Raw genomic sequence first — 25,489 nt, 5'->3', positions numbered from 1 at the left:
AGCATCCTCACAGTCTTTTCACAGACTTTATGCTCTAAATTGCATAACTATTCACCAGGTAATATTGTGTACAGAAACTGGGAATTAGCTAAGTGCTTGATTCAGTCTCCACACTAAGCATCACCCTTATATTCTCACTTGAGGATCATTAATAACAAATGGCCTTTAAAAGCAAATGAAACTGTAAGCATTTTCCTGCAAGCAGGAAAACAGGAGCTAATGGAATATACAGGTGCCATCCATATTATTACAATACATACATGCAAAAATGCCATAGTGCCTAGGAGACTTTGAGCAAGAGATGTGTCAGTGAGAGCCCTCTGTAGGAGAGCAGCAGGTCTTGATTATCCTAGTGTTGTTGCCAGCACAGGGCCAAGGACTTGCAAACATGTACCTGTAGACTTGACCTATGCGTAGGACTTTTGGGTCATCCATCTTTATCTTTTGCCTTACATGTAGCTTTTTCAAAACTTTTTTTTTCAGGATTCACATCATGTACTCTGAGATTATTTCCATTTTGACCAGTGCCTGTATTTAGAACTGGCCCTAAGGTGAGGTCTTAAAACAGGGGTGTGCCATAAGGGAATGTGATAAACATCCACCCACTGGAGCTACTGAACAGCAGGCAGCAAGGTGCAGGCATCTTGTAGGACGAATTTCAGCGTTGAAAGCACAACCAAATAAAGCAATTGTAAAAGATATGATGTTCCTAACAGTCAAATATAACTATATTTTTTTAAAATGCATTGTTTATTTATTTATTGAGCCATAAAATTCTATTGTGGTCAATGGGAATGTCAGTTCCTGTGACCACCTGGCTGCTTTTTTTGGGAGCCTAAATATCTTGCAAGTTTGTAATTATCCAGATATAGGAATTTTTATCTGGAGTGCCCAAACATTGCTCTTGAAGCACTTTGTTAAAGCGATGTAGAAAAGAGTTAAGGAGGGAGGGGAAAAAAGGAAATATTTTATGAACATCATATTAATGATGAGCCTTAATGTGTATATGTGCTAATATTTTACTATGAGGGAGCTGTAGAAAAACCCTGGAGTATATCAATCAAAATTAATTTGTTTTCCTCTCTCCTTAGCTATAGAAAGAAAGTGTTAGGATTGCGAAGCAAGGTAACTTCTTCAGCGTAGGCTCCACAATGCTGTGGCTGTATAGCGAGTACACCTTTTACAATTAACAGCAGCTAATAGATGGAAATGGTATTTTGCATTTTGGATTCATAGATTTAATCCTATTTTACATCAGGATTTCTCAAAGTAATCTTTTTTTCCAGGTAACAACATAACTATTTGAACTGTGAAAAAGGAATCCGTTGCACTGACAGTCTAGAAATGCTTTGTGTTTCAAACTCTGCTAGCAAAACCTCAGAAGGTGGTTTTCCAGCTAATGCTGGCAGGCAGGTGGACTGCTGGTACAGGGGAGATCTGTGGATTGTGATGGGGTAGTATTGACGATGTTCAGGTATGGGTAGTGTTGGTTAATCCTCCTGTCACCGCAGCATAGGCAACTCCAGCTGACTCGCCATTTTTTCTATGTGGTGGGACACTTTCCCAGGGAAGGGGCCGTGTGGCTGTGCAGCAGCTGAGGCCGTAAAAGGACTTGTCAGTACAGACAATGGAACAAATCAGACTGCTCTCACATGAAACCTTTACCCCCTTGATTTGCTGCTGATTTGGAAAACCACGTTATGTCAACATAGGCAAACAGGGGAGGTGGTAGACAGCCTGTGTCTCTTTGAAACTGTTGGCAGAGACCTGAAAGCATTTTAATGTGGATTTTAACCTCTCCCTTTCCTCTCAAACACTACTGTCACCCATGTGGGCTTCAAGATATGTGTTGAGTCTGGCAGGTGCATTTGCTGTGTCTGTGTGCGTGTGGTGTGGTACCTGATACAGCTTTATGATCTCTTTAGCAACATGCAGCTGGATTGCCTCAGTTCAGAGGTTCAGAATTGTAAACTCTTGATCCCTGCAACTTTAAAATAAAAACCCAAACAAAACAAGGGTTTTTTTTTCCCAAGCCACGGGCAACCAGGAGGAAACTTCTGGCTTGCCAGATTTCTCACACAGCTGTCCCTTCAAAGTCAGCATCTCAGATTGCAGAGAAAGTCTTTGCTACTGTTAGTTCTGTTAAACATTAATGCCAGTTTCCTCCCTTTAAGCATACAAAGGGACAGAGGTTTGACAAACGCAATCACACCGTGTGTCATTTGTTGCTTGACAAGTGAAGCAGGCAGTGTTCAGGAAGCACGGAGGCTACGGCAGGGCACAAGGGACTGAGAGCAGAATTCCTCTGTCTCCATTCTGCATCTTTCCAGGAGGGAAGAGCTTCTGAGTAAGTCTGGGATTGGTAGGCTGAAGTGATCGCAGCAATGGATAGTTGTGTGCTTGTCAGAAGCGTGAGAGGAAGAAACTAAATAAAGGCGAAGTGAAGAGCATGAAGTGCCATAGCACTGAACTCTTTAATGTGAGAAATTTCCTATAACCGGTTCTGCAGTAGATGGGCTTTCTACTCATAGGCAGGAGCTCAACACCATCCATCTGCTTACTGAAGACAGTGACACAAGTAGCTTTAATTTCCAGTTTGCAGCTCTGGTATAGAACATGGGACTTTGGGACTAAAAGTTGTTTTCACAGCCTCTCTCTTCCTCTCCTCCCCCTACCTCTATTGCTTTTGAACAGAACATACTTGGGGTGCATACTTTGGACATATTAAGCTAAATTTGGTTTTAATAAAACAGAAAGAAAGTGTTAGTCCATTAGAGAGAGGCCACGCTTATTTATACCTAGGCTGAATATGGTTTACAATGACTGTGCTTTTCTAAATGCTGGCCGACTGCTGAGATGTAAACCTGGTGTTAAATGCAGTGCTGCTGGCACGCTTTTATGTGTTGTGTTGGTTTTGATACTTGGTTTCAGTTGTTTTTTTTTTTTAATATGTTCTTTAAGAAACTTACTTTCTGTGGTATGAGGCAGCTTGAGGTTTTTTTCCACTGAATAAATAGTAGAACTCTTATGGGTTTGTGCTTTTCAAGAAAAAAATCACTATTGTGAGCCAAACTCTGAGGCTCTAAGGGATGTAACTTAGGGTCAGAATCTGGACTTCAATTTGTTGCTTCAAATATTCATTAGCTGAGAGCCCATGGGTTACTGCAAGGAGTTTGGAAGATTTTGTAGTCTTTAGAGAGCAAATATTTTCACAGCTGATGAGTTTATAAATGTTGCTAGTTAGTTTTTCTTGCAGCCTTATACACAGATGTTGGTATTGTCTCATTTACTTATAATATTTTCGTTTTCTTGATGCTTTGCCTGATGCTATCTATGTATCTTCCCTGTAAGCACATGAGGTTTATTTTTGCCTCTGTCCTGAAAGTAAAGGATGGGTGATACAAGAAATGTCTACTTGCTTTTAGTTGCTCTAAGTTAAAGTTTAGTTGCCCTAAATTAAGTAAAACTTGCAGTTCCTTATTATTGTGTAGCATTCCTGTTGCATGTTAGTGGTAGAAAAACATTTTCATCCTCAGGGTTATACTACATGCAAATTCTCTCGTAAGATACGAAAAGTAAAAATGTATTTGGCCAGCTCCTTATAAAACCTAATAGGCCAACAAAAGAGTGTAAAACTTAATTCACAGTTTTATAAGAAACCAAGGACTTGTGAGAGTGCAATGTTTATAAAGGATATATAAATCCCACAGCTATTATCCTGATTCCAAATTTAGGCTTGAGATCCCACAGCTCTTGGAGGTGTGGTGATGAAATGTGGTCTGGGAGGCTCATTTCAGCTGGGTGAGTAATGTACATGTTTATGTTACCCTTGATCATGGTGAAGAAAGTGATGGGGAGTATCTTTCCCTGACCTGACTCTGCTCCTGTTGACAGTTATGGTCAGTAGAAAGCAGAGAGAAACCAATGTCTGAATCTTTTGGAAAGTTTCCTTTAGATCATGTTTTTGAATACTGGTGTGCGCAGTGCTCAAGCACTGGCTGATCGCTCTGCTGTTAATATTCAGTGAAACTGAATCAGGGCCAAATGTAGCCTTTGGTCAAGTTTAATTTGGACTTATCTGGACTCTTAGGAAAGTAAGTATGATAGCAACAAGCATTGCAAGTCGTAGCTTGGCTTTTTTTCCTCTTTTTCATTTTGTGCATGTCTACCAACAGATTGAGGAATAAATAGATCAAAGATTTTTCCAAAGCTGTGTTCAAATAAAAAAAAACCCAACAACTCTTGGCTGGCAAAGTCTTTCATATAACACTCAGTCGTAGGTATGCCCAACACATTTCCTTATTTTCCTGGCTTGTTTAGCTAAACAAAGTAGGCTGAAGCATACAGTAACCAGTCAGATATAGTAACCTAATTTAATTTTCAGTGCAAATGTTTAGACTGAAACTGTTTTTCATAAGTTTTTCACTTGCATCAAGGTCAAGGTCAATGCCTTAAAACTTTGTATAACAAGTTTTGCATCATTTTGCATCTTTAGCAAATTCTCTTTAGTAACACTTGATTTGTGCTGATAGAAGCCAGAAGAAAATCAAACCCTGATTCATAGATATTTAAAGAAAGGAAGTGAAAAAGGACCATCAGTGAAACTGAAACTCCCTCTTAAATTCAAGAAAAGTATTCAATTTCTTCTTAACCTGTACAAACCTATGCACTCTGTAATGTGTACCAAGGGTCATGTTTGTCTGTCATAGCTGAAATTTGTGTTGTATTCCATAAGGTCAGAGCCACTGAAGAAAATTATAAGAGAGACCAGGGTTGTACACCTTCAAATATTTCCTCCTTCAGAGGCAGGATGCAGATAACAAAGTTGAGACACGTTGTATACTCAGTTAACATGTACAGACTCTTAATGTGTATTTTATGCTATTTCACCGATAGTTATGTTCCTTTGCTTCTCTCACCATAGTGTCTGTAAAACGTAGTGTGTGTCAGACAGTACAGCTGTGGTCTGTCGTACAGGTTTGGATGGGTATATGATGGGCTGTTTCGTCTGAACATATCACTTGAGCATGTATTTCTGGTATTTGAGAAAGCAGAAAGTGTCCATGTATTTCCTTCCCTCTCCTTTGCTTTGGCACTTCCGAGAGTCATATTTCACTTATCAACTGGTTCTTTTCTTTTTTGCGTTCTCAGGTGCTGAAAAATTATCCTGCATGTAATTTTGTTCTTGCAGTTGCTCACATAGAAGTCATGTGTTGTGAGAGATATTACTAGTGCTCCCCTGTAGAAAGACTGTTCTGAATGTTGGACTTGTCTTAAACAAAAAAGAAGTGTAACTTTTGTTAGGAAAACTGTTTTAGCCATCTTCGAGGGCTGCAATAAACAACAACATATGGATGAGACAGACAACTGTCGGGGTGCAATCATGTAACTGAGTGACTGGGAAGTTCACAATTATTATTATCACAATTATTTTGTTGGAAAAATAGTCCAAGTTTTAGGCACAGAGATCTTTGGAGATATAGGCAGGTTGAAATCCACTCTTAAGGGATGAGGGAGAGAGGCTAAACCTTATGACATGAAGTTAAGATGAACAAAGACATGTTTCTCTACTCTTATCACTGTAAGAGTAATACAGTAACAAACAAAAAGCTGTCAGACTGCTTCATCCACATTATAGAAACATGTATAGAAAGTGTCTTCAGAGGACAAATAAGCTTTCTTAGCATCATGTAACCTGGCGTGTGCTGATTGTATGCCGTTGCCTCAGCTTTTTCCTTACAGAGGAGAAGTTTGCAGAAAGTTGAACAGAGTTGCTGCAGTTGTCTTGACGACGGGATGACACCCAGATTTCGGTCAGAGTTGAGACCCCCTCAGAGGCCTGAATACTCTTTAGACAAATTTTAAAATTGGAATTACTCCTTTTCCCCTGCCTCAGTCCATATTACTTGTGAACTACAACCACAATACATGAGCTTCAAGTGCATGGCAGTCAGACAGTGCTGGGTTGAGTAGGCTCTATTCAGACAGGGCTGATATTGAGGTTGTTCTGTATTTACAGAGATAATGCAGAAACTTCTGGTCTGCTGGCATTTTAAAATTTATTTTATTTATTTTTATTTTATTGTGTTTAATTTTTATTTTATTTAAATTTTGTTTTAATTTTAATGTTTATTTGATTTTGTTTCCTATGCAGTGCAGTAACTCCAGAAGTAGCAAAGATATTTTCAGATCTTTTCAGTCACTCTGGTGTTACCTTGTTGTGACTTTTCACCGTGAGGGTGACAGAGCACTGGAACAGGCTGCCCAGAGAAGTTGTGGAGTCTCCTTCTCCAGAGACATTCAAAACCCGCCTGGACACGTTCCTGTGTGACCTGCTCTAGGTGGTCCTGCTCTGGCAGGGGGTTGGACTAGATGATCTTTCGAGGTCCCTTCCAACCCCTAACATTCTGTGATTCTTTGACATACTGTATTTTTTCCAGATGTCTCAGGCCTCAGACTTGCTGGATTGTGATACTAGTAGTTGAAATGATGACAGAAATTAAGAATGCCTGTTTCATAGCAGATAGATGGAATGACTGAGACGGCTTTCAGTTTTATAAGCTGCTCTTCTAGGATGCTTTCTCACTGTGTCAAATAAACTACTTTACAAAATGAGAAAATGGAAAAAAGTAAATCTGTACAGAAGGACCTCACTGGACATTGGCAGTGCCTTGGGGACCAGAGCTAAGCTGGTGGGTCTGGAAGGAAAATGTGCATACTGGTAGGAGAGGCAAAGAATAGATTTTCTATTTATTCTGAAAGCAGCTTCTCTGAGTGGATAAGATTGAGAACGGTTGTTAAAGATGTGATGGAGTCCTTTTTCTGTCCCTATTAGATATTTATTCTTAGATATATTTGATGAGGTTTTGTGTGACCTAAAAGTAGATTTATATGTAAAGCAGCGAAAGCAGGCTTGGCTGTATTCTGGATTAGTGTGCAGCCAGGACTCATGACTTTTTGGCTTCCAGTTCAGTTCTTTTCCCTTTGGGTATAGAGTATTTCAGCAAAGCATACAGTGACCTTGTAAAGTTTTCTGACTTGTCAGACCAGAAAAGGGATGAACCTATTTTACTACAGATATCCTAAACCAGAATTCCAGACTGGGGGGTCTCCAAACCCAGAGCAGCCTCAGATGTGTTGAAGACTAAGCATCACAATTTATAAAAATAATTTTTAACCCTTTTCAAATTGTGTGCATGTAAGTGTAGAAAACTTGCATGCAAAGCTCTGGCAAAATTACTTCTACAGAGTTTATTGCTTTGAGATTCCAAGGCAGATAAGCAAGAATGTTGAAAAATCTCCTGTGCTTTGTAAAAGCAAAGCTGAGAGCTTCCATGTGCACTGGGATTTTGAACAGTCATGTTTAGGCTTGCTGCTAAAGAACATGTTTCAAGGACTGGCAGGCCTCAGATAGACAAATAAGTGTTTGCGCATTCTGCCTGATTTAAGAAAATGCTATCATTTGCTATGTTGCCACTCTCCCTCCAACAGAAATCCCAAGATCTTAGGAAAGCAGGTGAGACTTAAACATGCTGAACCATTTCCAGAACATAATGAAAATAAGTAACAGTGGAGATATAACAGTGGAAATACCTATTGTATAAATTATTATTCAGAACATGTTATGGGAAAAGAATAACTGTGAGGGAGACTTCCATTTTTCAACATTTTTAGGAGAAAATGAGAGATGGTCCTATGAAATCAGTGCACTGTACTTCAGTGGAAAAGACAGAATGGCACTCTCTGATATTTCAGTTCTTGCTCTTGATTTTTTTTTTCCACGTGCAATCAGCTTCTGATCATTGTGACGGAAGGTACAATGTGGGCCAGTCAATCTTCTGTGCTTTGGGTAGTCATTTGTATCTGAATAGAGGGGGTGAAAAAGGCTTAAACATGGCATTGTTTAAAAACCATCCTGCACTTCCCTTGTAACAGAACAGAAGACTGTCATAAATCTAGAGCAGCAGGGAATCTAACCCTCTCAGTCTAGATAATTTCACAATTTCCTGTTATCTTCTTCACCCTTAGAAATTTCTTGGCAAAAGCACGTACCTAGTGCACGTTGATTGATCACATTTTATTTTAGCTATTTGTCATTGTCAGATTTTCTTGCTGTCTTTGCTTTACAGTTCCAGTCTAATTCAAGTATTTAGGATCTGACTCATCAGCTTTGATTTATTTGCCCTTTTTTTGTACAGTTGTAGAGCATAGTTGCCACTTCATGTAATTTACTTTGGCAGAACGACTCCCAAATTTCACTGATGTAAATCAGACGTTTTGCTTCTAAGCCTGTTTAAAAACACAGTTCAACTGCAGTCAGCTGCGTTTCTGTGTACTTCTCTTCATGAACTGAAGACAAAGATGCAGAGCTCTGGAGGCGTTTTATACGCAGGAATTCACCACAGCACTCGCGAATGCATCCCACAATTGGTACCATTAACTCAGTGCTTCTTGGGAGCACAGAAACTACAGCTTTTAAAACTGGCACACAGAGCTTGATCTATTTTTTATGTTTCACAGTCCTAGTGGCCTATCATTTTGAAACTAGTTCTGATATGGTCTCAATTTTTAGTTAAATGGAAAATATCAAAATTCCTTGGGAGGGGAAAAATTCAGAAGTACAAACAGAAAAATAATCAGTGTTTCTATTTTTCTTCTATCTTTAAACTTTTCTGGTATTCATCCACTTTGATTTTATTGTGTTCTCCTTAAACACTTTCCCATCACTAGCACATCTTCATGAGAGTGAGCCTATTTCAAACAGTCTTATAATGCAGATTCACTTTTTGGTTTGGAAAGTATTTTCTGTCTTGTTTTTCTCACAATCACAAAGTCAACAATAAAGTGAGGGGGTTATATGGAATGCAGATTTTCAGGAGTTTTGACCCATACTCCTGGTAAGAGCTCAAAAATCATAGAGGGTCTGATGGAAGAGGGGTTGTTCTGTTGCCACTTACATCACTTTCCTTTCCAAGCGAGAGGCAAGATATGACAAGTTGTACTACTTCCTTCATTACCAAGTTGAATCAGCTCAAAAACCACCTTGCTACTGTGCGCCCAGCACTGAGTGCGAAAAGTTCACCTCCTTTTCTCATCATGAGCTCTTATTTAGATTTAAGATAGTTAAATATTGTCTGTAGTTATCTGCTTGAATTACGTAGAAAATTACAATATTGTATGCTATGCCAGAGTGCAGAATGTGTTGTAATAGAAAGGTTTGCAGCCAAACAAAATTGGATATAAATTCAGTAGCGCTGGAGATCCCTTTTGTCTGGTCATAATGTTCCCATAATCCCTAGTCACAAGGAGTAACAATAACATTGATTTTTAAAGTCCTTTTCTACTCCTAGTACAATTAATAGGATGAAAGATTCAATTCGTCTTCTTTGATGTAGTATACACCGCAGTTGTCCAAGCCTGAATGCTCATTTGTATTTGAAAAGAAAATGTCAAAACTCAAAGTATCATCGATACATGGGATCCTCTTGGGTGATCTCAGCTAAACAACAAAGCCATTTCAGACCACGTATTTTGGTGATGGTTGGTTGTTTCACCCTCATGCTAACCACCTAGTTAACCCACTTAAACCAGTCTAACTACCTGCATTTGTCCCCTGAGCTTTTGTTGTTGCTGCCTTACAGTAATGCCTCGCTGATTGCTTTTCAGCAATCACTGTTACTGCCTTTCTGTCCCCACTGGTGAGGACGTAGCTAGGGGCGAGGAAATGAAAGGAAATAGCACAGCATCCCAAGCAACTGATACTGAATCTTTGCTTCTCTGACCAATCGTTTGTTTCATAACTCATTCCAAAATGCAACCAAACCACTAACTGGTAGTGTTTGATACTTTGTTTGATAGAAGTGGACTTCTCATAGCTCTTTGGAGGAAAACGTACAGGAAATTATTCCTAGATCTTGTCTAGAGAGAGAGGAAGAGGGAATTTTTTGGGAAGCGTCCCTCAACATTGCTTCAAAGTTGTTAAGGTTTTTTGGCCTTCTTTGAATGGCTCTGCTTTTTTGCACCTGAAGAGGCACAGCTGGAAGATTGCTGTACTGCAGTTGTGTATTCAGCTTTTGTTTGTGCAAAAGTATGGATTCATAGCAGGAGCTTTCACAAGTGTGCATCTGACACAGGCAGATGAGCGCTTTTCTGTTTGTTTGCTGGCTGATTTCCTGGCAGCAGTGTCCTTAGGGTAGTGTGAAACTGTACTAGTTATAAGGAGCAGTTGGTACTGAACCTTTTCAACAGTGCTTGTTTTGTCCAGGTCACAGAAGCAGTGGCACAGAAACATTGCTGCTAATCTGAGCTACTGTTGGTCTCTACATATTTTCCCTACTATGTCAGATCAAGTGGAAGTTCAATGGAAACAAATAGCATAGCAAGCCATTACGTCTGTTCTCAGTAGCAGTGCATGAAAACGTGCACAGTGCGTATGGTTCCAGTTAACAGGTGAGGAGGCTGTGCTTCCCTCTCACTTTGCCTTGCTCTGGGAAGGATGGATTCCAGTACTTGTACTCATGGTGGCTGGCATGAAGTCAGAGCTGCTCCTTACTCAAGGGACCTTTCTGCGCTGCTGAACCACTCTGTTACAGTCTGACCGTGCAAGGCTCTGCTTTTGGGTGGATGTTGTCCTGACTCCTGCTCGGTTCAAAAAATGTGCATCCTCAGTTTTGTTTCTGCATCCTGAATTATAGGTAGAAGTCAGGTCTGAACCCATAATATGGTCCATTTTTAGTCTGAATACAAAAATGCAAGTACAGCTTTTTATGTGGCGAGAAGTTACACTTGCATGGGTGAAAATACCCTTCTGAAAATCCAAGAATCCAATAAGTTATATCTTGTTGTCAGAGTTTCTTATTTCACTGGCCTTTCAACTATTTGGAGGCTTATACTGATTAGAAGATCTGGATAGATAAGATCATCTGGGCACATGATAAAATCCCCAGGATTTAGGGGGTTTTCAATATTCATTTGTAAAGATAATTTCAGTTTTTCATCCTGAAGTCTGAAGACATTCATTTTGTTGCTCGGTAGCCAAAAAGACTAGCAAGATGCTGGAAAGGTGTGGGCTTTACCATTCTTTCCAATGGAATGTTAGCACTGCATTAGTGCTTCAAATGTCATTTTTTTGTGCAATCTTTCGTTTGAGAGAGGTTCTCTATTTAAAGAAATTAAGATCAGCACTAATCATAAAATATTATTAATTTGTAGTGTTGTATGAAATAATTTGAAATCTGGTAGCTGAGCATTTCCTAGCATTCTCTCTTACGAATTTCCAGAGAATTTTGAATTACATCCTCAGTGATCTGAAATCAGGGCAGCTTTAGTGTCTATATCAAAAATTAGTTTTGCCAGTCTTGCAAGGAGAAATTTCTGTTGCTTTTGTTTCCGATCTCTTTAAATATTGGCTAGAGCAACAAATCTCTATTCTTGTGTGACAGGCCAAATCTGCTCAATGCACAAACTAACATGCTTACAGTCACAGCTGATTCTGACGTTATTACCATTACTGTGAAACAGGTTAGATTTTCCTGATGAAATGTCACAACACCCTGAGAAAAATCAGGGATAAACAGAAAACCCAAAGAAAGTGCAAAGAAAGCAATGTTTTCCTAGCAAAAGTGTGGACAACGTCCCAAGGACTAAAACCACACTGTGTGACTTTGCGTGAGCTCACTAAACACCAGTGTTACTGTGAAATGATGTGATCTCATCAACATGAACCTGGAAAGACCCAGTACAGTACCTCTTTGTCAACATATTTCTTGCTCTTTTTTTCAGTAAATGGCCTCCTGAGCATGAGCATGTTGAAGTGGGAAATTCCCTGGATCAGAGAGCCAAAAACTGTCTTATTATTCTGTAAGTGTTGGTTTAGGCAGGGCAGACAGGATTTGCGAAACTGAAAGATTGCTGAGCAGCTTCTGCCAACTTGTCTTTCCTCAGCATAGATGATCTGTGGAGTCACTCCTGATGCTTCAGGGGAGCTAAATCCGTGCTGTGGAGTCTGAGCTGCTTATCTCAGAGGTCAGAGCAGGGCAGCGGGAGTTAGGAGTCCTGTAACTCTTTCAAGGCAAGTCACTTAACCAACTTCCATTCTCCTTTAATCCCTGATCTGAAATGCAATTTAATATTGTTATTAATGTTTATAAAAAGTGTGTGAATCATGGATGCAAACTCCTCAATGAATGCATGTTCTTATTATCTATCATACTCTGATTTCTAAAAGACCTGTAAAGCCAACTCTTTGGCCACCATTCTGGCTGCCTCCTGTTGTTGAAAGCTACCTCATGAAGTTGTGGGGGTTGTCTGCAGTCATTTCTTCTCTTTTCTGGAGTTGATGATTGGCAATGAAAGCAGGCAGGAGCTGTGCTTCTGCTCAACTGGATCAAAAGGCCAGGGTCACTGCTTTTGGTACTGATTTTTGTATTTCCCACTTTCAGAGTGGTCTCCAGGAATTAGTCTCCCTCTTCTACACACAGCCAAGTGTTAGCACCCACACTTTACAGGCAGGAGAAGATTGGTGTCTTATCCAAAATCAGAGATTTTCTGACTTTTGTGTCAGATACAGGGTGAGGGCTCAGACATTTATGGCACCAACAACCACCCCTTCTCCATCACCATAGATTTTTAGTACAAGTCAGCCTTGCTAGAGGCCTCACAAAGAGGGCAGGAATTCAGGTTTTTCATCTTTTGCTTTGTGATGAGTAGGGTGCAAACTACCTCAAAGAAATGTGGCAAGTGATTCTGTTCTCTTCTTGGTAGAGATGAGATACAGCTCTGCTGTAATCCACAGGTGTTCATTGGAACGGGTGAAAGGAGATGCCTGTTGATAGTAGATTTTATTATAGAAAACAGTATGAATACATCCATTGGTCCATGGAAATCATATCTTTATTTGAGAGCAAGCCTGGAGAATTACGGATTTTGTAAATTAAAATTTTTTTCTGTGTTTTGGTGAGAAAAAGAGAAACCAGAGAGAAGAGACTGAATCAGAATTTAAAGATCAATTGTATCTAGAGTTCAAAATCCTACAGAACGTGACTGATAAGTTTTCTCCTACTGCGGGTAATTCTGCTGGTTTCTCAGGGAACAACTCACAGCAGCGAAGCTAAGCATGGTGTAGAGGGCTGGAAACCACCTCTCAGGTTCTGTCTGCTCCCCTCACTCTGCAGCAACTAGTCCCACCAGGAAGGTAGTCTCAGGGTCTGTGACCTGTTTACAGGACGTCATGGGCTGCCTTGGCAGGTGATTGCCTTTGAGACTGCAATCACTGCTGACTTGCCAGTGACTTGAGAGCTGCGCACCTAAGGGGATGTGTTGGAAGAGTACCCTTGTCAGATAGGGAATTGGAGCAACTTATTCCAATGTGTTTTGTGAAATGCTGATATTATCAAAGAGTTGTCATTGCCCAAAAAGAAGGTGCTGTTCAAGTGAACTTGTTAAGAAACCTAAACTTGATTCCATATTCTTTATTGATGCTGTTTAGACATATTTTGAAAGTATATGTAATGATATGCTTTGTAAGGTGCTGCATGTATCATTGTGTATGTAGAAAACTTAAATAAAAACATTTTGCTTTATAATCTTTGTATGGAAGATTGCAAGTTATTTAATTATTCGTCTCTGTCTAACAATAGTTTTAAAGTCTGTGGAACCCTTGTGCCTTCAAAAGAATATTCTTCTAATGGTAGGTTGGGTAGGTTTCTTGGGGAAGGACTATTTTATTATCCACTGATCAGCTTTTGGACTTTTTTTTCCCCCCATTCTGTTACTTGCCACTGTCCTTTAGAGAAGCCTGAAGCCATATGGACGAAGCTCTGTTTTGCTTCCTTTTGAATTAGTCCTATAGCTTCTATCTGGTTTACTTAAATTTACAGTATAATGCAACGTAAAACAGAATCTTTTTGTTATCTGTGGTGTCCCAAGTACTTAACAGCATACACCTCCACAGGGCCTGTTACTCTGCAGCCCTAATCTTGCGCAGTGGAAGTGAGTGGGAGTTTTGTAACTGAATTCCCCAGTGGTTTCGAGATCAGGCCTTAAGGGTAGTTACCTTACCGGGGACCTGGGATTTAAAAGGATGGCTCATATCTCTAAGAAGAAATGTTTTGCATCTTCTGCAGGTTGTGCAAATCATGCTTTCCCCCTTTTTCTCCTCTCTTTGGTGAGTCAATAAACCTTTTCCTGACAGCGGAAACAACTGAAAAGATGTTTCTTAGAGTGTAAGGAGATGAGGGACTATGCCTACAGTATTTTCTATGTAGTGAGTCAAAGGCAGCGAGAAGATTGTTGGCATGTCCTTCACCTCTGCTGTCCCATTACTGACTTTACCCCAGCCATTTTGTATTTTATTCTTGCTGTTCATTACCATTATAATTTAGAATCTAATGAGTAAGTTGTAACATGTTAAAACATTCCCCATGACCTCTTTGCAGGGTCTGTCTCTATTCCCTAGCTGCATCCTGACAGTGGATTGAGCCAACATATGGCTTTAAAGGCTGCAGTGGAGGCTGTAGTCTTAAGTAAACTACACTTCCACCAGTTGATACCTGTTTCATTGGGAGAAATGTCAGTGCAGCTCTGGAGCAGGCATACACAACATACAGGAATTAGGAGAATGTAATCTCAAGTCTAAGATAAAGGAGTGTAAGAATAATACACAATTTTGACTTTGTGGTATTCAACTGAAGAGATCAAGATGAGACAGACAGAAATAATGAAGAATCAGGGCACCCCACCAAGTCACAGGAGGCTGATTTAGGTTGCATCTTCAGGCACAGTAAAGGTACGTAGGTCAAGGTAATTCTAGGTAATTCACTACAAACTCTATGCTGTGACAACCAGCCAAAACCACTCATCATCTGTCACCTGCTTTTGATCTTCTGAGATCTCTTATGATACCTATCTGAAGCTGTATAGAAGAGCAGGAAACTTAACTTCTAGGATGAGAAGAGTGTATTCTGACAGCAGCCTTTCTGTCCTGAAATGAGGAAGTTTTAAGGAGTTGTTGTTGGAGTATTTGCCATTGGCTTTGGCAGATCTCTCTTTTTCTATGGGCACACTCATTTTTTCAAAACAATGAAGAAACAGAAGTCACCAAGCAGTGCAACTTGTGTGCCAAAAAGTCTTGATTTTCACTGGGCTGCAAAAGAGATAAATTGTGATAATTTGATCATTGTCCTTTTCTGACCAGAACTTTTCTCTTTTGTGATACTTCTGAGTTTCGCTTGCAAAGTATCCACTGTAGGAAACTTGGAATGAAATATAAGAATTTGGTTTGGAGATGTGTTTGAAGGAGAAGAAAATATCTCCTATGTCAAAATAAATTTTTCAGAAATTGCTCCAGTGCTCTGGATTTTTTTGATTAACGTGCAGAGCTTGGTACCTGTGCCTGTAGGTATTGGCTGGCTGTTGGGTAGAAAACCATATAGCAGCAGGGATCTTCTGAATCTTTTCTCACATTGCTATAGCAGAGACATTTGCTTGCATGATTTCTTTTGCTCAAACGGTTCTTTCATTGTGTTTTGTGTGTACAGGACAGCTTATAAAAAGCCAACTTGTTGCCCACAATCTTCACAGAATAGGAACCTAACTGCACATGCAAGGCATTACTTTTGGGTCTTTCCTGTTCTTTCCACACTGGTTGGAACAGAAAGATTGTTAGTGCAAAATGTTAAAGAGGCCATGATTATTTCTGCTACGGTTTGTATGTACGTATTGTGGCAGTGCAGCAAACCCCCCTTTTTTGACATGGTTTTGGCTTAATTTTCTTATTGCTGGCTCATCAGTGATGAGCCAGCTGATTAATGTGTTGTTTAATTTCCTTTTGTCTTTTTGCTCTTAAAAGTATTTGCAACAACGTACAAAAGCCCAGTAACAATAGCTGATTTTGCAAACCACGGCAGAAATTTGTTCTGAGGGTTTTTTCCAGGGTAATGCTGAGACCTTTCTGTGTAGTTTATATTCTTCAACATATGCTGTGAGCAGATTAATATGTTTTTTTCAGTCTGTAGCATTCTTTTGATAAGAAATTACTTCTGTTTGATAAGGAGAATTTAATCTGTTGGCCACAACATGAGACCAAAGACAAAACAGGTCTTCCTCTTGCTGTTTTATTTATTTTACTGCATACATAGGGGATTTGAAATGCTGTGGCTAAAATACTGCAACGGCTGACCACGGTGGTACTTTGCTTCAGATGTTATGAATTAAAAACTGACATCTTTTTAAATTGGTTTGCTCACTGCAAGCAGTGAGTAAACTGTGCCCTTGTTGGTCAGTCTTTCCCATTTTTGTTGCAGCAGGAATTTTCTCCCTGACAGTCCCCTTTTCCTGCACAGGGACTCCTTAATCTGGGAGGCCAGGGAGCTATTCTGCTGGAGGTGGTAGATGCATTCAAGGCAATGGTTTGTTACGAGAATCTTGGGTGTCTTTAAACTCAGGAAACTTGATAAACCTGGGGGTCAAACAGAGGTGAGAAAACTGGGTTTGGATGTGCTGAATGCCCTGCTCATCAGCTCATCACTGACATCAGTTAACTGCTGCCGCTGCACCCCCCCCCGTCACCCCTGACTCTGTGCTGAATGGTATTTGGTGTCTTACTGATGTTTTGGTGTAGTTTTGCAGTGTGCAGACATCCTCTGCTTTACCTGCAGCCAGAAGAAATTTGGCAAATAACTCTAGTTTCCCCAAGGACTTGATTTTTTATTTCTTTCTGCTTCTAGGTGTCAGTCAGCCTCTCCACCGCCTCTTTTGTCCCCGCGAAGAAGCCCAGCCTATCCCCTCAGTGACAGTGAGGACTCTTGCCGCTCTACTCGGCTCACTAAAGTCTCCAACTCCAGACTGCGCCTCAAGGACTGGAGCAGCCGTGCGTCCACGCTGCGAAGCACCTCCACGAGCCCATCGGACACTGACTCCCCGAGCCACCCTCTCAAAGCCATCAGTGTGGGTGCTTTGGATAAAAGGCTGTCCGTGTTCAAGGCTGAGGACCAAAAGGAGAGTCCAAAGGAGGCTCAAGATGGGGAAGCAGTAGGGAGCCATCCACTTGCCCGGAGCACTCTGTCCTTGGGGACTGCCACAAACTTGAGGAACCTCTCCCTTAGCCGGGCGAGCGTCCGCTCCCAGGCACTGGACATCAGGCAGAAGATCACAGAATGGGAGTGCCGCCGGGAGCCATCCCCCAGGATGAGCGTCTGTGTGGACAAGAGGGATGCTGGGGAGAGGTCGGGCAGTGAGAGCTGCCCCAGCGTGCTGACCTCTCCCTGCAGTGAGAAGACGTTTGATTTCAAAGGGCTCAGAAGAATGAGCCGAACATTTTCTGAGTGCTCTTACCCAGAAACAGAGGAGGAGGAACTGCTGGACAGGGATTCCTGCCATCGGTTTGACAAGAGACCAGGCAGGAGTGAGCCTCCTTCTGCCGCTTTCCTCAAGGGCCACGTGAGGAAAGAGTCCTCTGCCGTGCTCAACAGAATACAGAAGATCGAGCAGGCACTGAAAGAGCAGCCTGGCAGAGGCCTCCCCCAGTTACCCAGTAGCTGTTACAGTGTTGACAAAGGGAGGAAAAAGTCTGTGACCCTGAGTACTGTGGAGGGACTGAGTGAAACCCTAGGTGATAGCAAGGGAGGGAGTGTTATTTTGGGGAGTGAACCAGAAACACCTACTGAGGCTGAGAAAAGCAGTAAGACAAAACAGGGGGTTACTGTAAACTCGACTGGCCCTAAACTGCTCCTCGAAAGCCCAGGTAACAGCGCGGTGAATCCTGTCCCCAAGCCCAAACGCACCTTTGAATATGAAGCAGACAAAAACCACAAAAGTAAACCAAGCAATGGCCTACCTCCATCTCCTACGCCTGCTGCTCCTCCTCCCCTCCCATCCACACCTGCACCCCCTGTGACCAGAAGGCAGAAGAAAGAGTCGCGTTTTCACAGAAAATCCCAGAATAGGTAAAATTCAAGGAAATGTCTTATGCTCAGTCTTCAAATAAATAAATGTGCTGTATTTTTATAGTAACAGTATTTTAAATTCTACCTCTAATGCAATGCTTTTGACCTGAGAAATGCTAGGAATTGCGTGCAAGACAAGTATTTTTCTGCTGGACGGCACTGATGTGATGCACTAATACAACACCTTGACATGGCTACAGTTTTGGAGTTCTCCAAACTCCTCCTCAATCTCTGGAAAAGCTTCTAGATCATGTGCGCTAAAGGTTCTCTAGTTCATTTTGGCACGAATGCCCTAGAGGTGCTTAGAAATGTTGTCCTAAGTTACTGTCAATAGCTGTAGAGGATTAGTGCTGAGCAAATTGTTTTAGCACAGAAGGGCCTTCAGGTCTTTCCTGAGTTAATGATGAGCAGAGTATTTGGTTACGTTTCCCCAGCAGTGTCTGGAGCTTGGCTTGTTTTAATGACTTGATTCCTCTTGAGTTTTAGAAATGGTAAAACTCGTTCTGCTTACCGCTTAGAAAATTGTAGGCGTAGTTGTTGATAAGCATTCAAAGTATGGCATTTTAAACAAGTTCACCTATCTGTGCATGTGTACGATAAATATACTCTTGATATTTAGCGATGAACTTTGCAAGCAACTGCTAAACAGCATCTCAGATGCACACTATCAATTCAGTATCTGGTGCTTGATGTTGGCTCAATTAATTAAAAGTTTATGTCAGCACAACCTGACCTGAAGTATGCCGGGGCAGGAAGAGGAGAAGAGGAGCCTTCAGATTCTGTTCTTTCCTTTCAAGAGACACCTGCTTCTGAGATGGATCAAACAGCTCTGCTGATGTGCGTTGTTTCTCTGAGACAGACTGTGGCGGGGGCGTGGGGGGAATGTGGAAAGCCAAGCTCTGATTAGCAGTGCTTATCTTTGAGTTCTGGCAATAATCTCAGAGCAAGTAAATCTAGTTTTTTAACAAGAATTTGTGAAATAAATCTGACCTCATTTTATTTAGCACAGTGTTTCCAATGTACAGAAGACAAACAATAATTTTTAAATGTTCTGCTATAAAATGATAGCCTTTATTGGAAAATGAAGGGGCAAGTGGTAAAATGGTCTGTGTGGTGGGTGTCAGAGAGGAATGAACAACAGGAGATAATTCTTGCATAGAATCACTGTGTGACCTACGGCTAAGTGATCCAAGGCAGTCTCCAAGTACACGCTCACACTGAGCTTAAGACCATACAAGTCATCCGAGAACCGCAGTATTTTGTTACAATGAGTTTGTGAGATGAAGTTTTGAAACCTCTCTCAAGAAGAGGTGCAATTCATGCTTGCGCCTGCTGTTCTGCAGGTTCAGTCTCCTGTCATAGCTGAGTTAGACAATAGCACAGTTCAGCAATGGAGTCTCAGTCCTGGGTGGGGCTAGTAGGTACAAGCCCAATAGAAAAGTAATATTTGTTAATTTAACTTGTGATTAGTGGAGTATGAATTGTAGGATTCACCATCTTATGTGTACCCCACGATTCTTGCAAATCAGTTTGACATTGCACAGGGTAGGTTTCTGTTTGTCATATCTTTACCGTACTGTAATTTAGTGATTTCTCTGGACTTACCTTTGATTAATGATGATCTAAGTAAGTTTAAATCAGCCTCCCAAAATCACAGGTTTTCAGGCTGCCTTCAAGGCTGGGTGGAAATCCTTTATAAAACCTCAACTTTATTGTCTTTCCTACTGTCTTTCCTTTAGATACAACAAAGAGAATTCCAGCATTTACAAAGAAAACGATACCATACAAGTAACTAAGAATGATAGTATTTTGTTAATATTAGTTATTGAAATCTCAGTCTCGATAATGTTTTCTTTTTGAGAACAGACATAATTCATTATGTCTGCAGCTTGTGGCTGTGTGTTTCAGAATGAACATACGTGTCGTTTGCACTCACTGGAATGTCATGAGAACAGACTGTGGATATTTATTCTGCTAATATTTTGGTTGAAAACACTGGTTTTCTTTGTGGTGGCTAATTCAACATTTTAGTAAAATGGAGGAAGTCTCTCATATTTGCCTACTAGCATAGAGCCAGTCTGTATTCAGAGGACTCGGTGCTCACAGTAGCTTTTACATTTCAGACTGGTGTGAGCTGGATATTTCCTAGTGGTTGGAGATCCTCTGTCACAGACACAGCGCAGGAGAGGGATCTCACAGATGGGCTTAGGACACATGGACCACAGCTGAGTGCTGGTCCACAAAACTATTCCTGTGCTCCTATGTGGTGTCACTGCATCGTAGCATTGCCTTGAAATCTATGAGAGCTGGATATTTAACTACTTTAGAAAGTGTGATTTCATACACAGGTATGTCTTTAGTGCCTAAGCATCTTTTATAACTGTGAGTAGGTGTGGAGGAGTGGATGTCTGGATCTGAGATGCACAGCTTGTTTCTGCCATGATCGTGATGTGCATAACATGGACCTGGATATTCTTAAGATTAGGGAAAGGAGAGAGAGGGGGCTCCTAAGCCTGCCCCAGACCCGTAAGTCTGCTCCAGCAAACAAACAGGAAATGCTCTTGTCAAATGCAGCGCCTGTATGACAGTCACTGTACCGCCTGTAGGGATGCTCGAGCCAATTCACAGGCTGAAGTGTGTCTCATGGGAGTCTGCCACTGCCATGGGGATATGCTGTCAACATATGTTTCACTCTGGCTGGGGAGAAGAGGAAAGGGGATTGATGGCAGGATGATTTACTGTTAATCTAGTTTGGGTATCAATGAGTGAAGTATGGGCAACATAGTCTCTGCAAGCCTTAGAGCACCCTGGGATTTACACTCTGACCTAAGCCCATTTTTCATACCACTTCATCCTCAGCACTAAATCAAATGAATGCTAGCCCCTGCACGGTTGGCAGTGCAAACTGTGCACCTCCTAACTTCAGTGTAGCTATTTCCTTGGAGAACAAGCACTGGGCAAACTGGAGAATGGGGAAGGCTTGGGCTCCTCTTCCCCCACAGCAGCTCAGCAACACCAGGGCAGGTGTGGGGGGCAGGCAGTGAATCACCCCTCCTTTGATGCCTGGGTGGGAGACAAGTTGTATGGCTTCAGAAAGCCCAAGGCTTCAGGCCCTCAGCCATCAGCCCAGAGAGCCTTAACTTCCTTGATGCGTCGCTGCCAGTGCTTGACACAGGGTGTGCAAGGGAAATGGGTGACTTTCACATGAGTCTGCCCTTGGCATTTGTACCCTGACCTTTATGTGGGGACATGTCTGAAGATTCAAGACGTGAGTGTTTTCAAACTAAGGGCTACATCTCCCAGAGCAACCAGTGGAGGAACACTTCCCAGAGAAATGCCTTTCTTGAGAAGAGAGGGCCAAATGATTCTATGAAATGTTTCTGGGCCCCCTGGCAAAAGCAAAGCAATTTCTAATCTGAGTACTGTGCTGCTAATTTACTCTGTAACCTTTGAAAAATATCACATACTTTCTTGATATTTTCTTTCTGTCTGCATGATGAGGATAGCAATACTTCCAACCTCATAAAAGTGTCACAGACTGCTATACTAAAGACTGCTGTGTGCACAGGACTTAAGGTCCTGTGAAAGTTAGTCCTTAAAGCATGATGTGTGATTTTTTTTGTTGTTGGCGTTGCTTGTTTTATATATATTTCTTAGCAAACAAATGCTCAGCTAAATGTTTGAGTCGTTTTGCACTCCAGTTACTGATTGCTTATTGTTTATACTTTAGAAAATCCTTTGAGTTTGAGGATGCGTCAAGTCTACAATCCCTGTACCCTCCCTCCCCAACTGAAAATGGTACTGAGAGCCAGCATAAATTTGGATCCAAGAGCACTTTAGAAGAAAATGCGTATGAAGACATTGTAGGTAAGAACCTGTTGCAGTACATGGGCTCACAGTGGGATGTTGAGCAGTTGTGGTCAGATTGTGTATTGTTGAATACATGCCCTGTGCAAGAATGTTCAGTGCTGGCAGTAAAGAGTGATTAAATGGAGGGTAGATATGTTTGATGCAGCAGTGAAAACATAACTCTGTCTGCATGCAGGAGGTCTTGATTCCTTTGGGCTTCATCAGGTGGCATTGGAAACAGACTGTTTGGTGAGATTTTCACCATGGTTTTCAAGAACCAAATTGTTCTTTTTATCAAGGCCTTGGCTTGAAGCCTTGAGGGGTATAAAGATGTAAAGAACTGAACTTGAGATAGTGCTTACAGAACTTCCCAATAGCAAGATTAACCTCACAGGCCTTGTGTGGTCAGCATGAGCTTTTCAGGACTCCTGTGTGGACTGCCCCAAAGCAGTTGTTTGTAGCACTGTTCCTGGTCTCCCCTAAGTCCCAGTTGCTGGTTAAAGAAAAATTAATTTCCTTTAGCTATACAGCCATCAGGAATGTGCAACAACAACACTGTTTTGATTAAGCTTCACAAGAAAAACATGTTTCTTTTGGTCTTAGAAGGGAATGTATGGCCTATGTGTACATTCTTTTAACATCAAAACGGTTCTTATAATTACCAAAAATTGGGCAGCCCTTCAGAGCACAAATTTTTCTATACAAGTGGTGAATATCTGCATTGTTTTTAACTCTTTCAGTGTTGTATTATTACAACAGATACAAAGGGTACTTCATTTTACTTTGGACAATGAATCTTTATCTACTGAAAACTGGAGGGCTACCAAGATAGTCAGGGGCCCTAGACTACATGTCTTCTGAAGAGACACTGACAAGCTGGACTTGTTTAGTCTGGTAAAAAGGAGGACCAGAGGCATTCTAATACTGCTTACAAATGTTTGAAGGGCAAACAAAGATGATAGAACAGAACTATTCTAGGTCATATCAGTTGATATAGCAAGGAACAGCAGCCACAAATTGAAGCCTGGGGCTCTTTGTCCTTATACCCAAATTCTGTCTCTGGCTTGTTAGCCTCAGTGAAAACAGGAATTTACTCTTCCAATTTTCAGCTCTACTCTTCCTCTATTATACAAAAAAATTCTACTGTTCAGTGCCTGTTAATAAAAATGAGAGCTTATGTAGATATTAAAAGTTTTTTTTTCTGTAGAGAGCGTCCTTATATGATCATCAGCTTTCTCCATGTACTGTCAGACCACTGTGCAATTCACACTTGAAAATATATTGAGCATAAATTACAGTGCTCATCTTTACTCAGGACCTGTCAACGTGCTGACAGATGTTAGGTGGTAACACTTCTTTTCCTTGCTTTGGTTTGCTAAATATCAAAATAAAACATTCAGGACTCGTAACAAGCTTTCTCAAATGAGAAGAAATCTTGGGTTCAGTAAAACAAAATCATAACGAGCTCTTCTTTGCTCATGGGAACTATAAGCCAGCTCCCTGCAGATTATAATTTGGGCATTTTGGCAGGGCAATGGGAAGAGAATCAAAACTTCAGATCTGTGGACAAACACAAAACTTCATTGTTTTTTACTGTTTTTAACAACCCCTTTCCAAAGCACTTCATTCAATACAGGCAGTATGGGGGGAATACCAAATCAGTATAATTCTTATAAATTGTCAAGCATGATTAAAGACAAGCCAAAGTAGTTTGATCTCTGGCTTTAAAGAAACTACCATAGTTTTGTGTATCATATCTGCATAATTTATACTAGTAGTGCTAGACGGTAGTCTCTTAAGTAGCACTTTTGTACTCATGCAAACTAGGTGTCTGTAAGAGTGACTTTATTTTATAGATTTACAACTTCTTCAAAACTATAAAGGACTCTTGTCACTGCTGCTTTGGATTTTCTTTGCAAACAGTTTCCCTAGAGGTGGTGGTAGGGTTTTTTTTGTCTATATCTGGTTGAATCTCCTGCCTCCCTAAAAGCTTGTAAGTAGTTAAAACATTGTCACTGTAGTAATAAACTTAATAAAGTGTGTCATTGTTGTTGTCCCGCCGCCAACATAGAATTAAAACTTTTAATGCAAATAAGTGTTGAAAACAAAAAAAAATAGCTGTGAATCTTGAGCAATGCTCTAAGCACTCTACTGTGAGAAAAAATCATAAACCAGTTCAGGTTGGAAGGGACTTTGCCATCAGCTTGTCCAACCTCTGCTCAAGGCAGGGCTGGTTTCAGTTAGATCAGGTTGCTTGGGGCTACATCTTGTTGAGTTTTCAAAATATCTTAGGAGGTTGGTTCCACTGCTTAATGTCCACAGTGAAGAATTTTTTCTTGATATCACTGTGAAGCAATTTTTCAGTCAGAATTCTTCTTGTTGCTATTTGTGACTGTTGTGTTGCATCCTTTAACCTCCAAGAAGCATCTGGCTCCACCTCTTCTAGGTAGTGGAAGACAGCAGTGGGGTTCCCTCCCAGACTTCTCTAGGCTAAAGAGTCCCAGTTCTCTCAGCCTTTTCTCATTTATATCATGTGCTCCAGCCCCCAGCCATCTTAGTACCCTTGCTCTAGACTATCTCTAGTCTGTTGATGTCTCTCTGCTACTGTGAATACTCCAGATATAGCCTTGCAAAGGCAAAATAGAGGGAAATTACTGCTTCCCATTACTTGCTGACCACACTCTTGCTAATCCAGGCCAAGGTGTGGTTGGTCTTCCTTGCCCCAGCATGTACTGTCGCAGAGTTATTCTGACCCACATGTGGGACAGTATTTGTCTTTTCTAAACTTCCCAAAGTTCCTGTTGAGCCGTTCCTTCAGTTTGCTGAGGTTCCCGGGGACAGAAGCCCAGCTCTCCTGACAAAGCGTCCCCCAGCCTGGTGCCCCTCAGCAGGATGTCTCTTCCCTCATTGGAATGCATAGGAGAGCTGTGGATAAGTTGTGAATTATCTATCAGAAGGTACCTTCTAAAAAGCAAATTTAATACTAGATATCTACAAGATACTGTGTGGGGTACTGAATGCTCTCACTCAGACTAGTGCAATAATCAAAATACAGCTTCTGAGCACCTAAGTGCTAGTATTAGTCATTGTTTTTTTGGTTACTATATGACCTCTTCATGTGATGCATATGCACACTAAACTGTCTTTCTCCTGCTGCACTTACACTGTTTCCTTCTTTAACGACCAGGACAGTGATGAACTTGTATTGCTAGTTTATGTTATTCTGAGAGTTGAGTTAAAAAAAAAAAAGTTTTAAGGTACATTAAAACAAAAATGATTGTGCTTTGAAATCCAGTGACATCATGAACCAGACGCTTTGTTTAATTTTGTAACATTTTTTTACACTTTAATAGATAAAATATCTGCGTGTTAAGTTCAAGACAGGTATTTGATTGGAACATAACGATCCATTCTGCATTAATCAAGAAGCAGTTGTATAAAGGGATGCACGTTCCTAATATTAATCAGAGCTGTATTCCATGTGCAAGGAACCATGTGGACTTCATTCATCTTCTGTACAAGCACTCAGAGGAATGTGGCAGTCATAGTAAACTTAACATTGTTTTGCTTCTTGTGGTTTTGAATGAGTCTTTAATCAGACCAAAATTGATGTGGCTTTATGAATCCAGTTGGGGAAACCGTGCTTGGCTTTGTGCAAATTCAAGAAACTATCATAGTATTAAGAGATGTCTGAGATG

General features: G+C 40.9%; 1 protein-coding gene across 3 annotated transcripts in view; it reads left to right on the top strand.

The window, feature by feature from the left end:
• DENND2B (DENN domain containing 2B) overlaps window positions 1-25,489 on the top strand; it is a 103,428-nt gene that overhangs the window by 12,586 nt on the left and 65,353 nt on the right. The window contains exons 2-3 of one of the 3 annotated variants that reach the window (XM_086472417.1): window positions 16,725-17,942; window positions 21,673-21,809. In XM_086472417.1, the coding sequence (XP_086328543.1) occupies window positions 16,725-17,942; window positions 21,673-21,809 (1,355 nt within the window). Of the gene's footprint in view, window positions 1-16,724; window positions 17,943-21,672; window positions 21,810-25,489 lie in introns of those variants that run through there. The other 2 variants (XM_086472419.1, XM_086472418.1) reach the window with 2 other exon arrangements.

Source organism: Leptosomus discolor, chromosome 12 (genome assembly GCF_034619465.1).
Source record: "Leptosomus discolor isolate bLepDis1 chromosome 12, bLepDis1.hap2, whole genome shotgun sequence".
Taxonomy (NCBI): Eukaryota; Metazoa; Chordata; class Aves; order Leptosomiformes; family Leptosomidae; genus Leptosomus; species Leptosomus discolor.
Note: the sequence above shows the minus strand (reverse complement) of the source record. Positions and strands in the feature narration are given on the sequence as shown.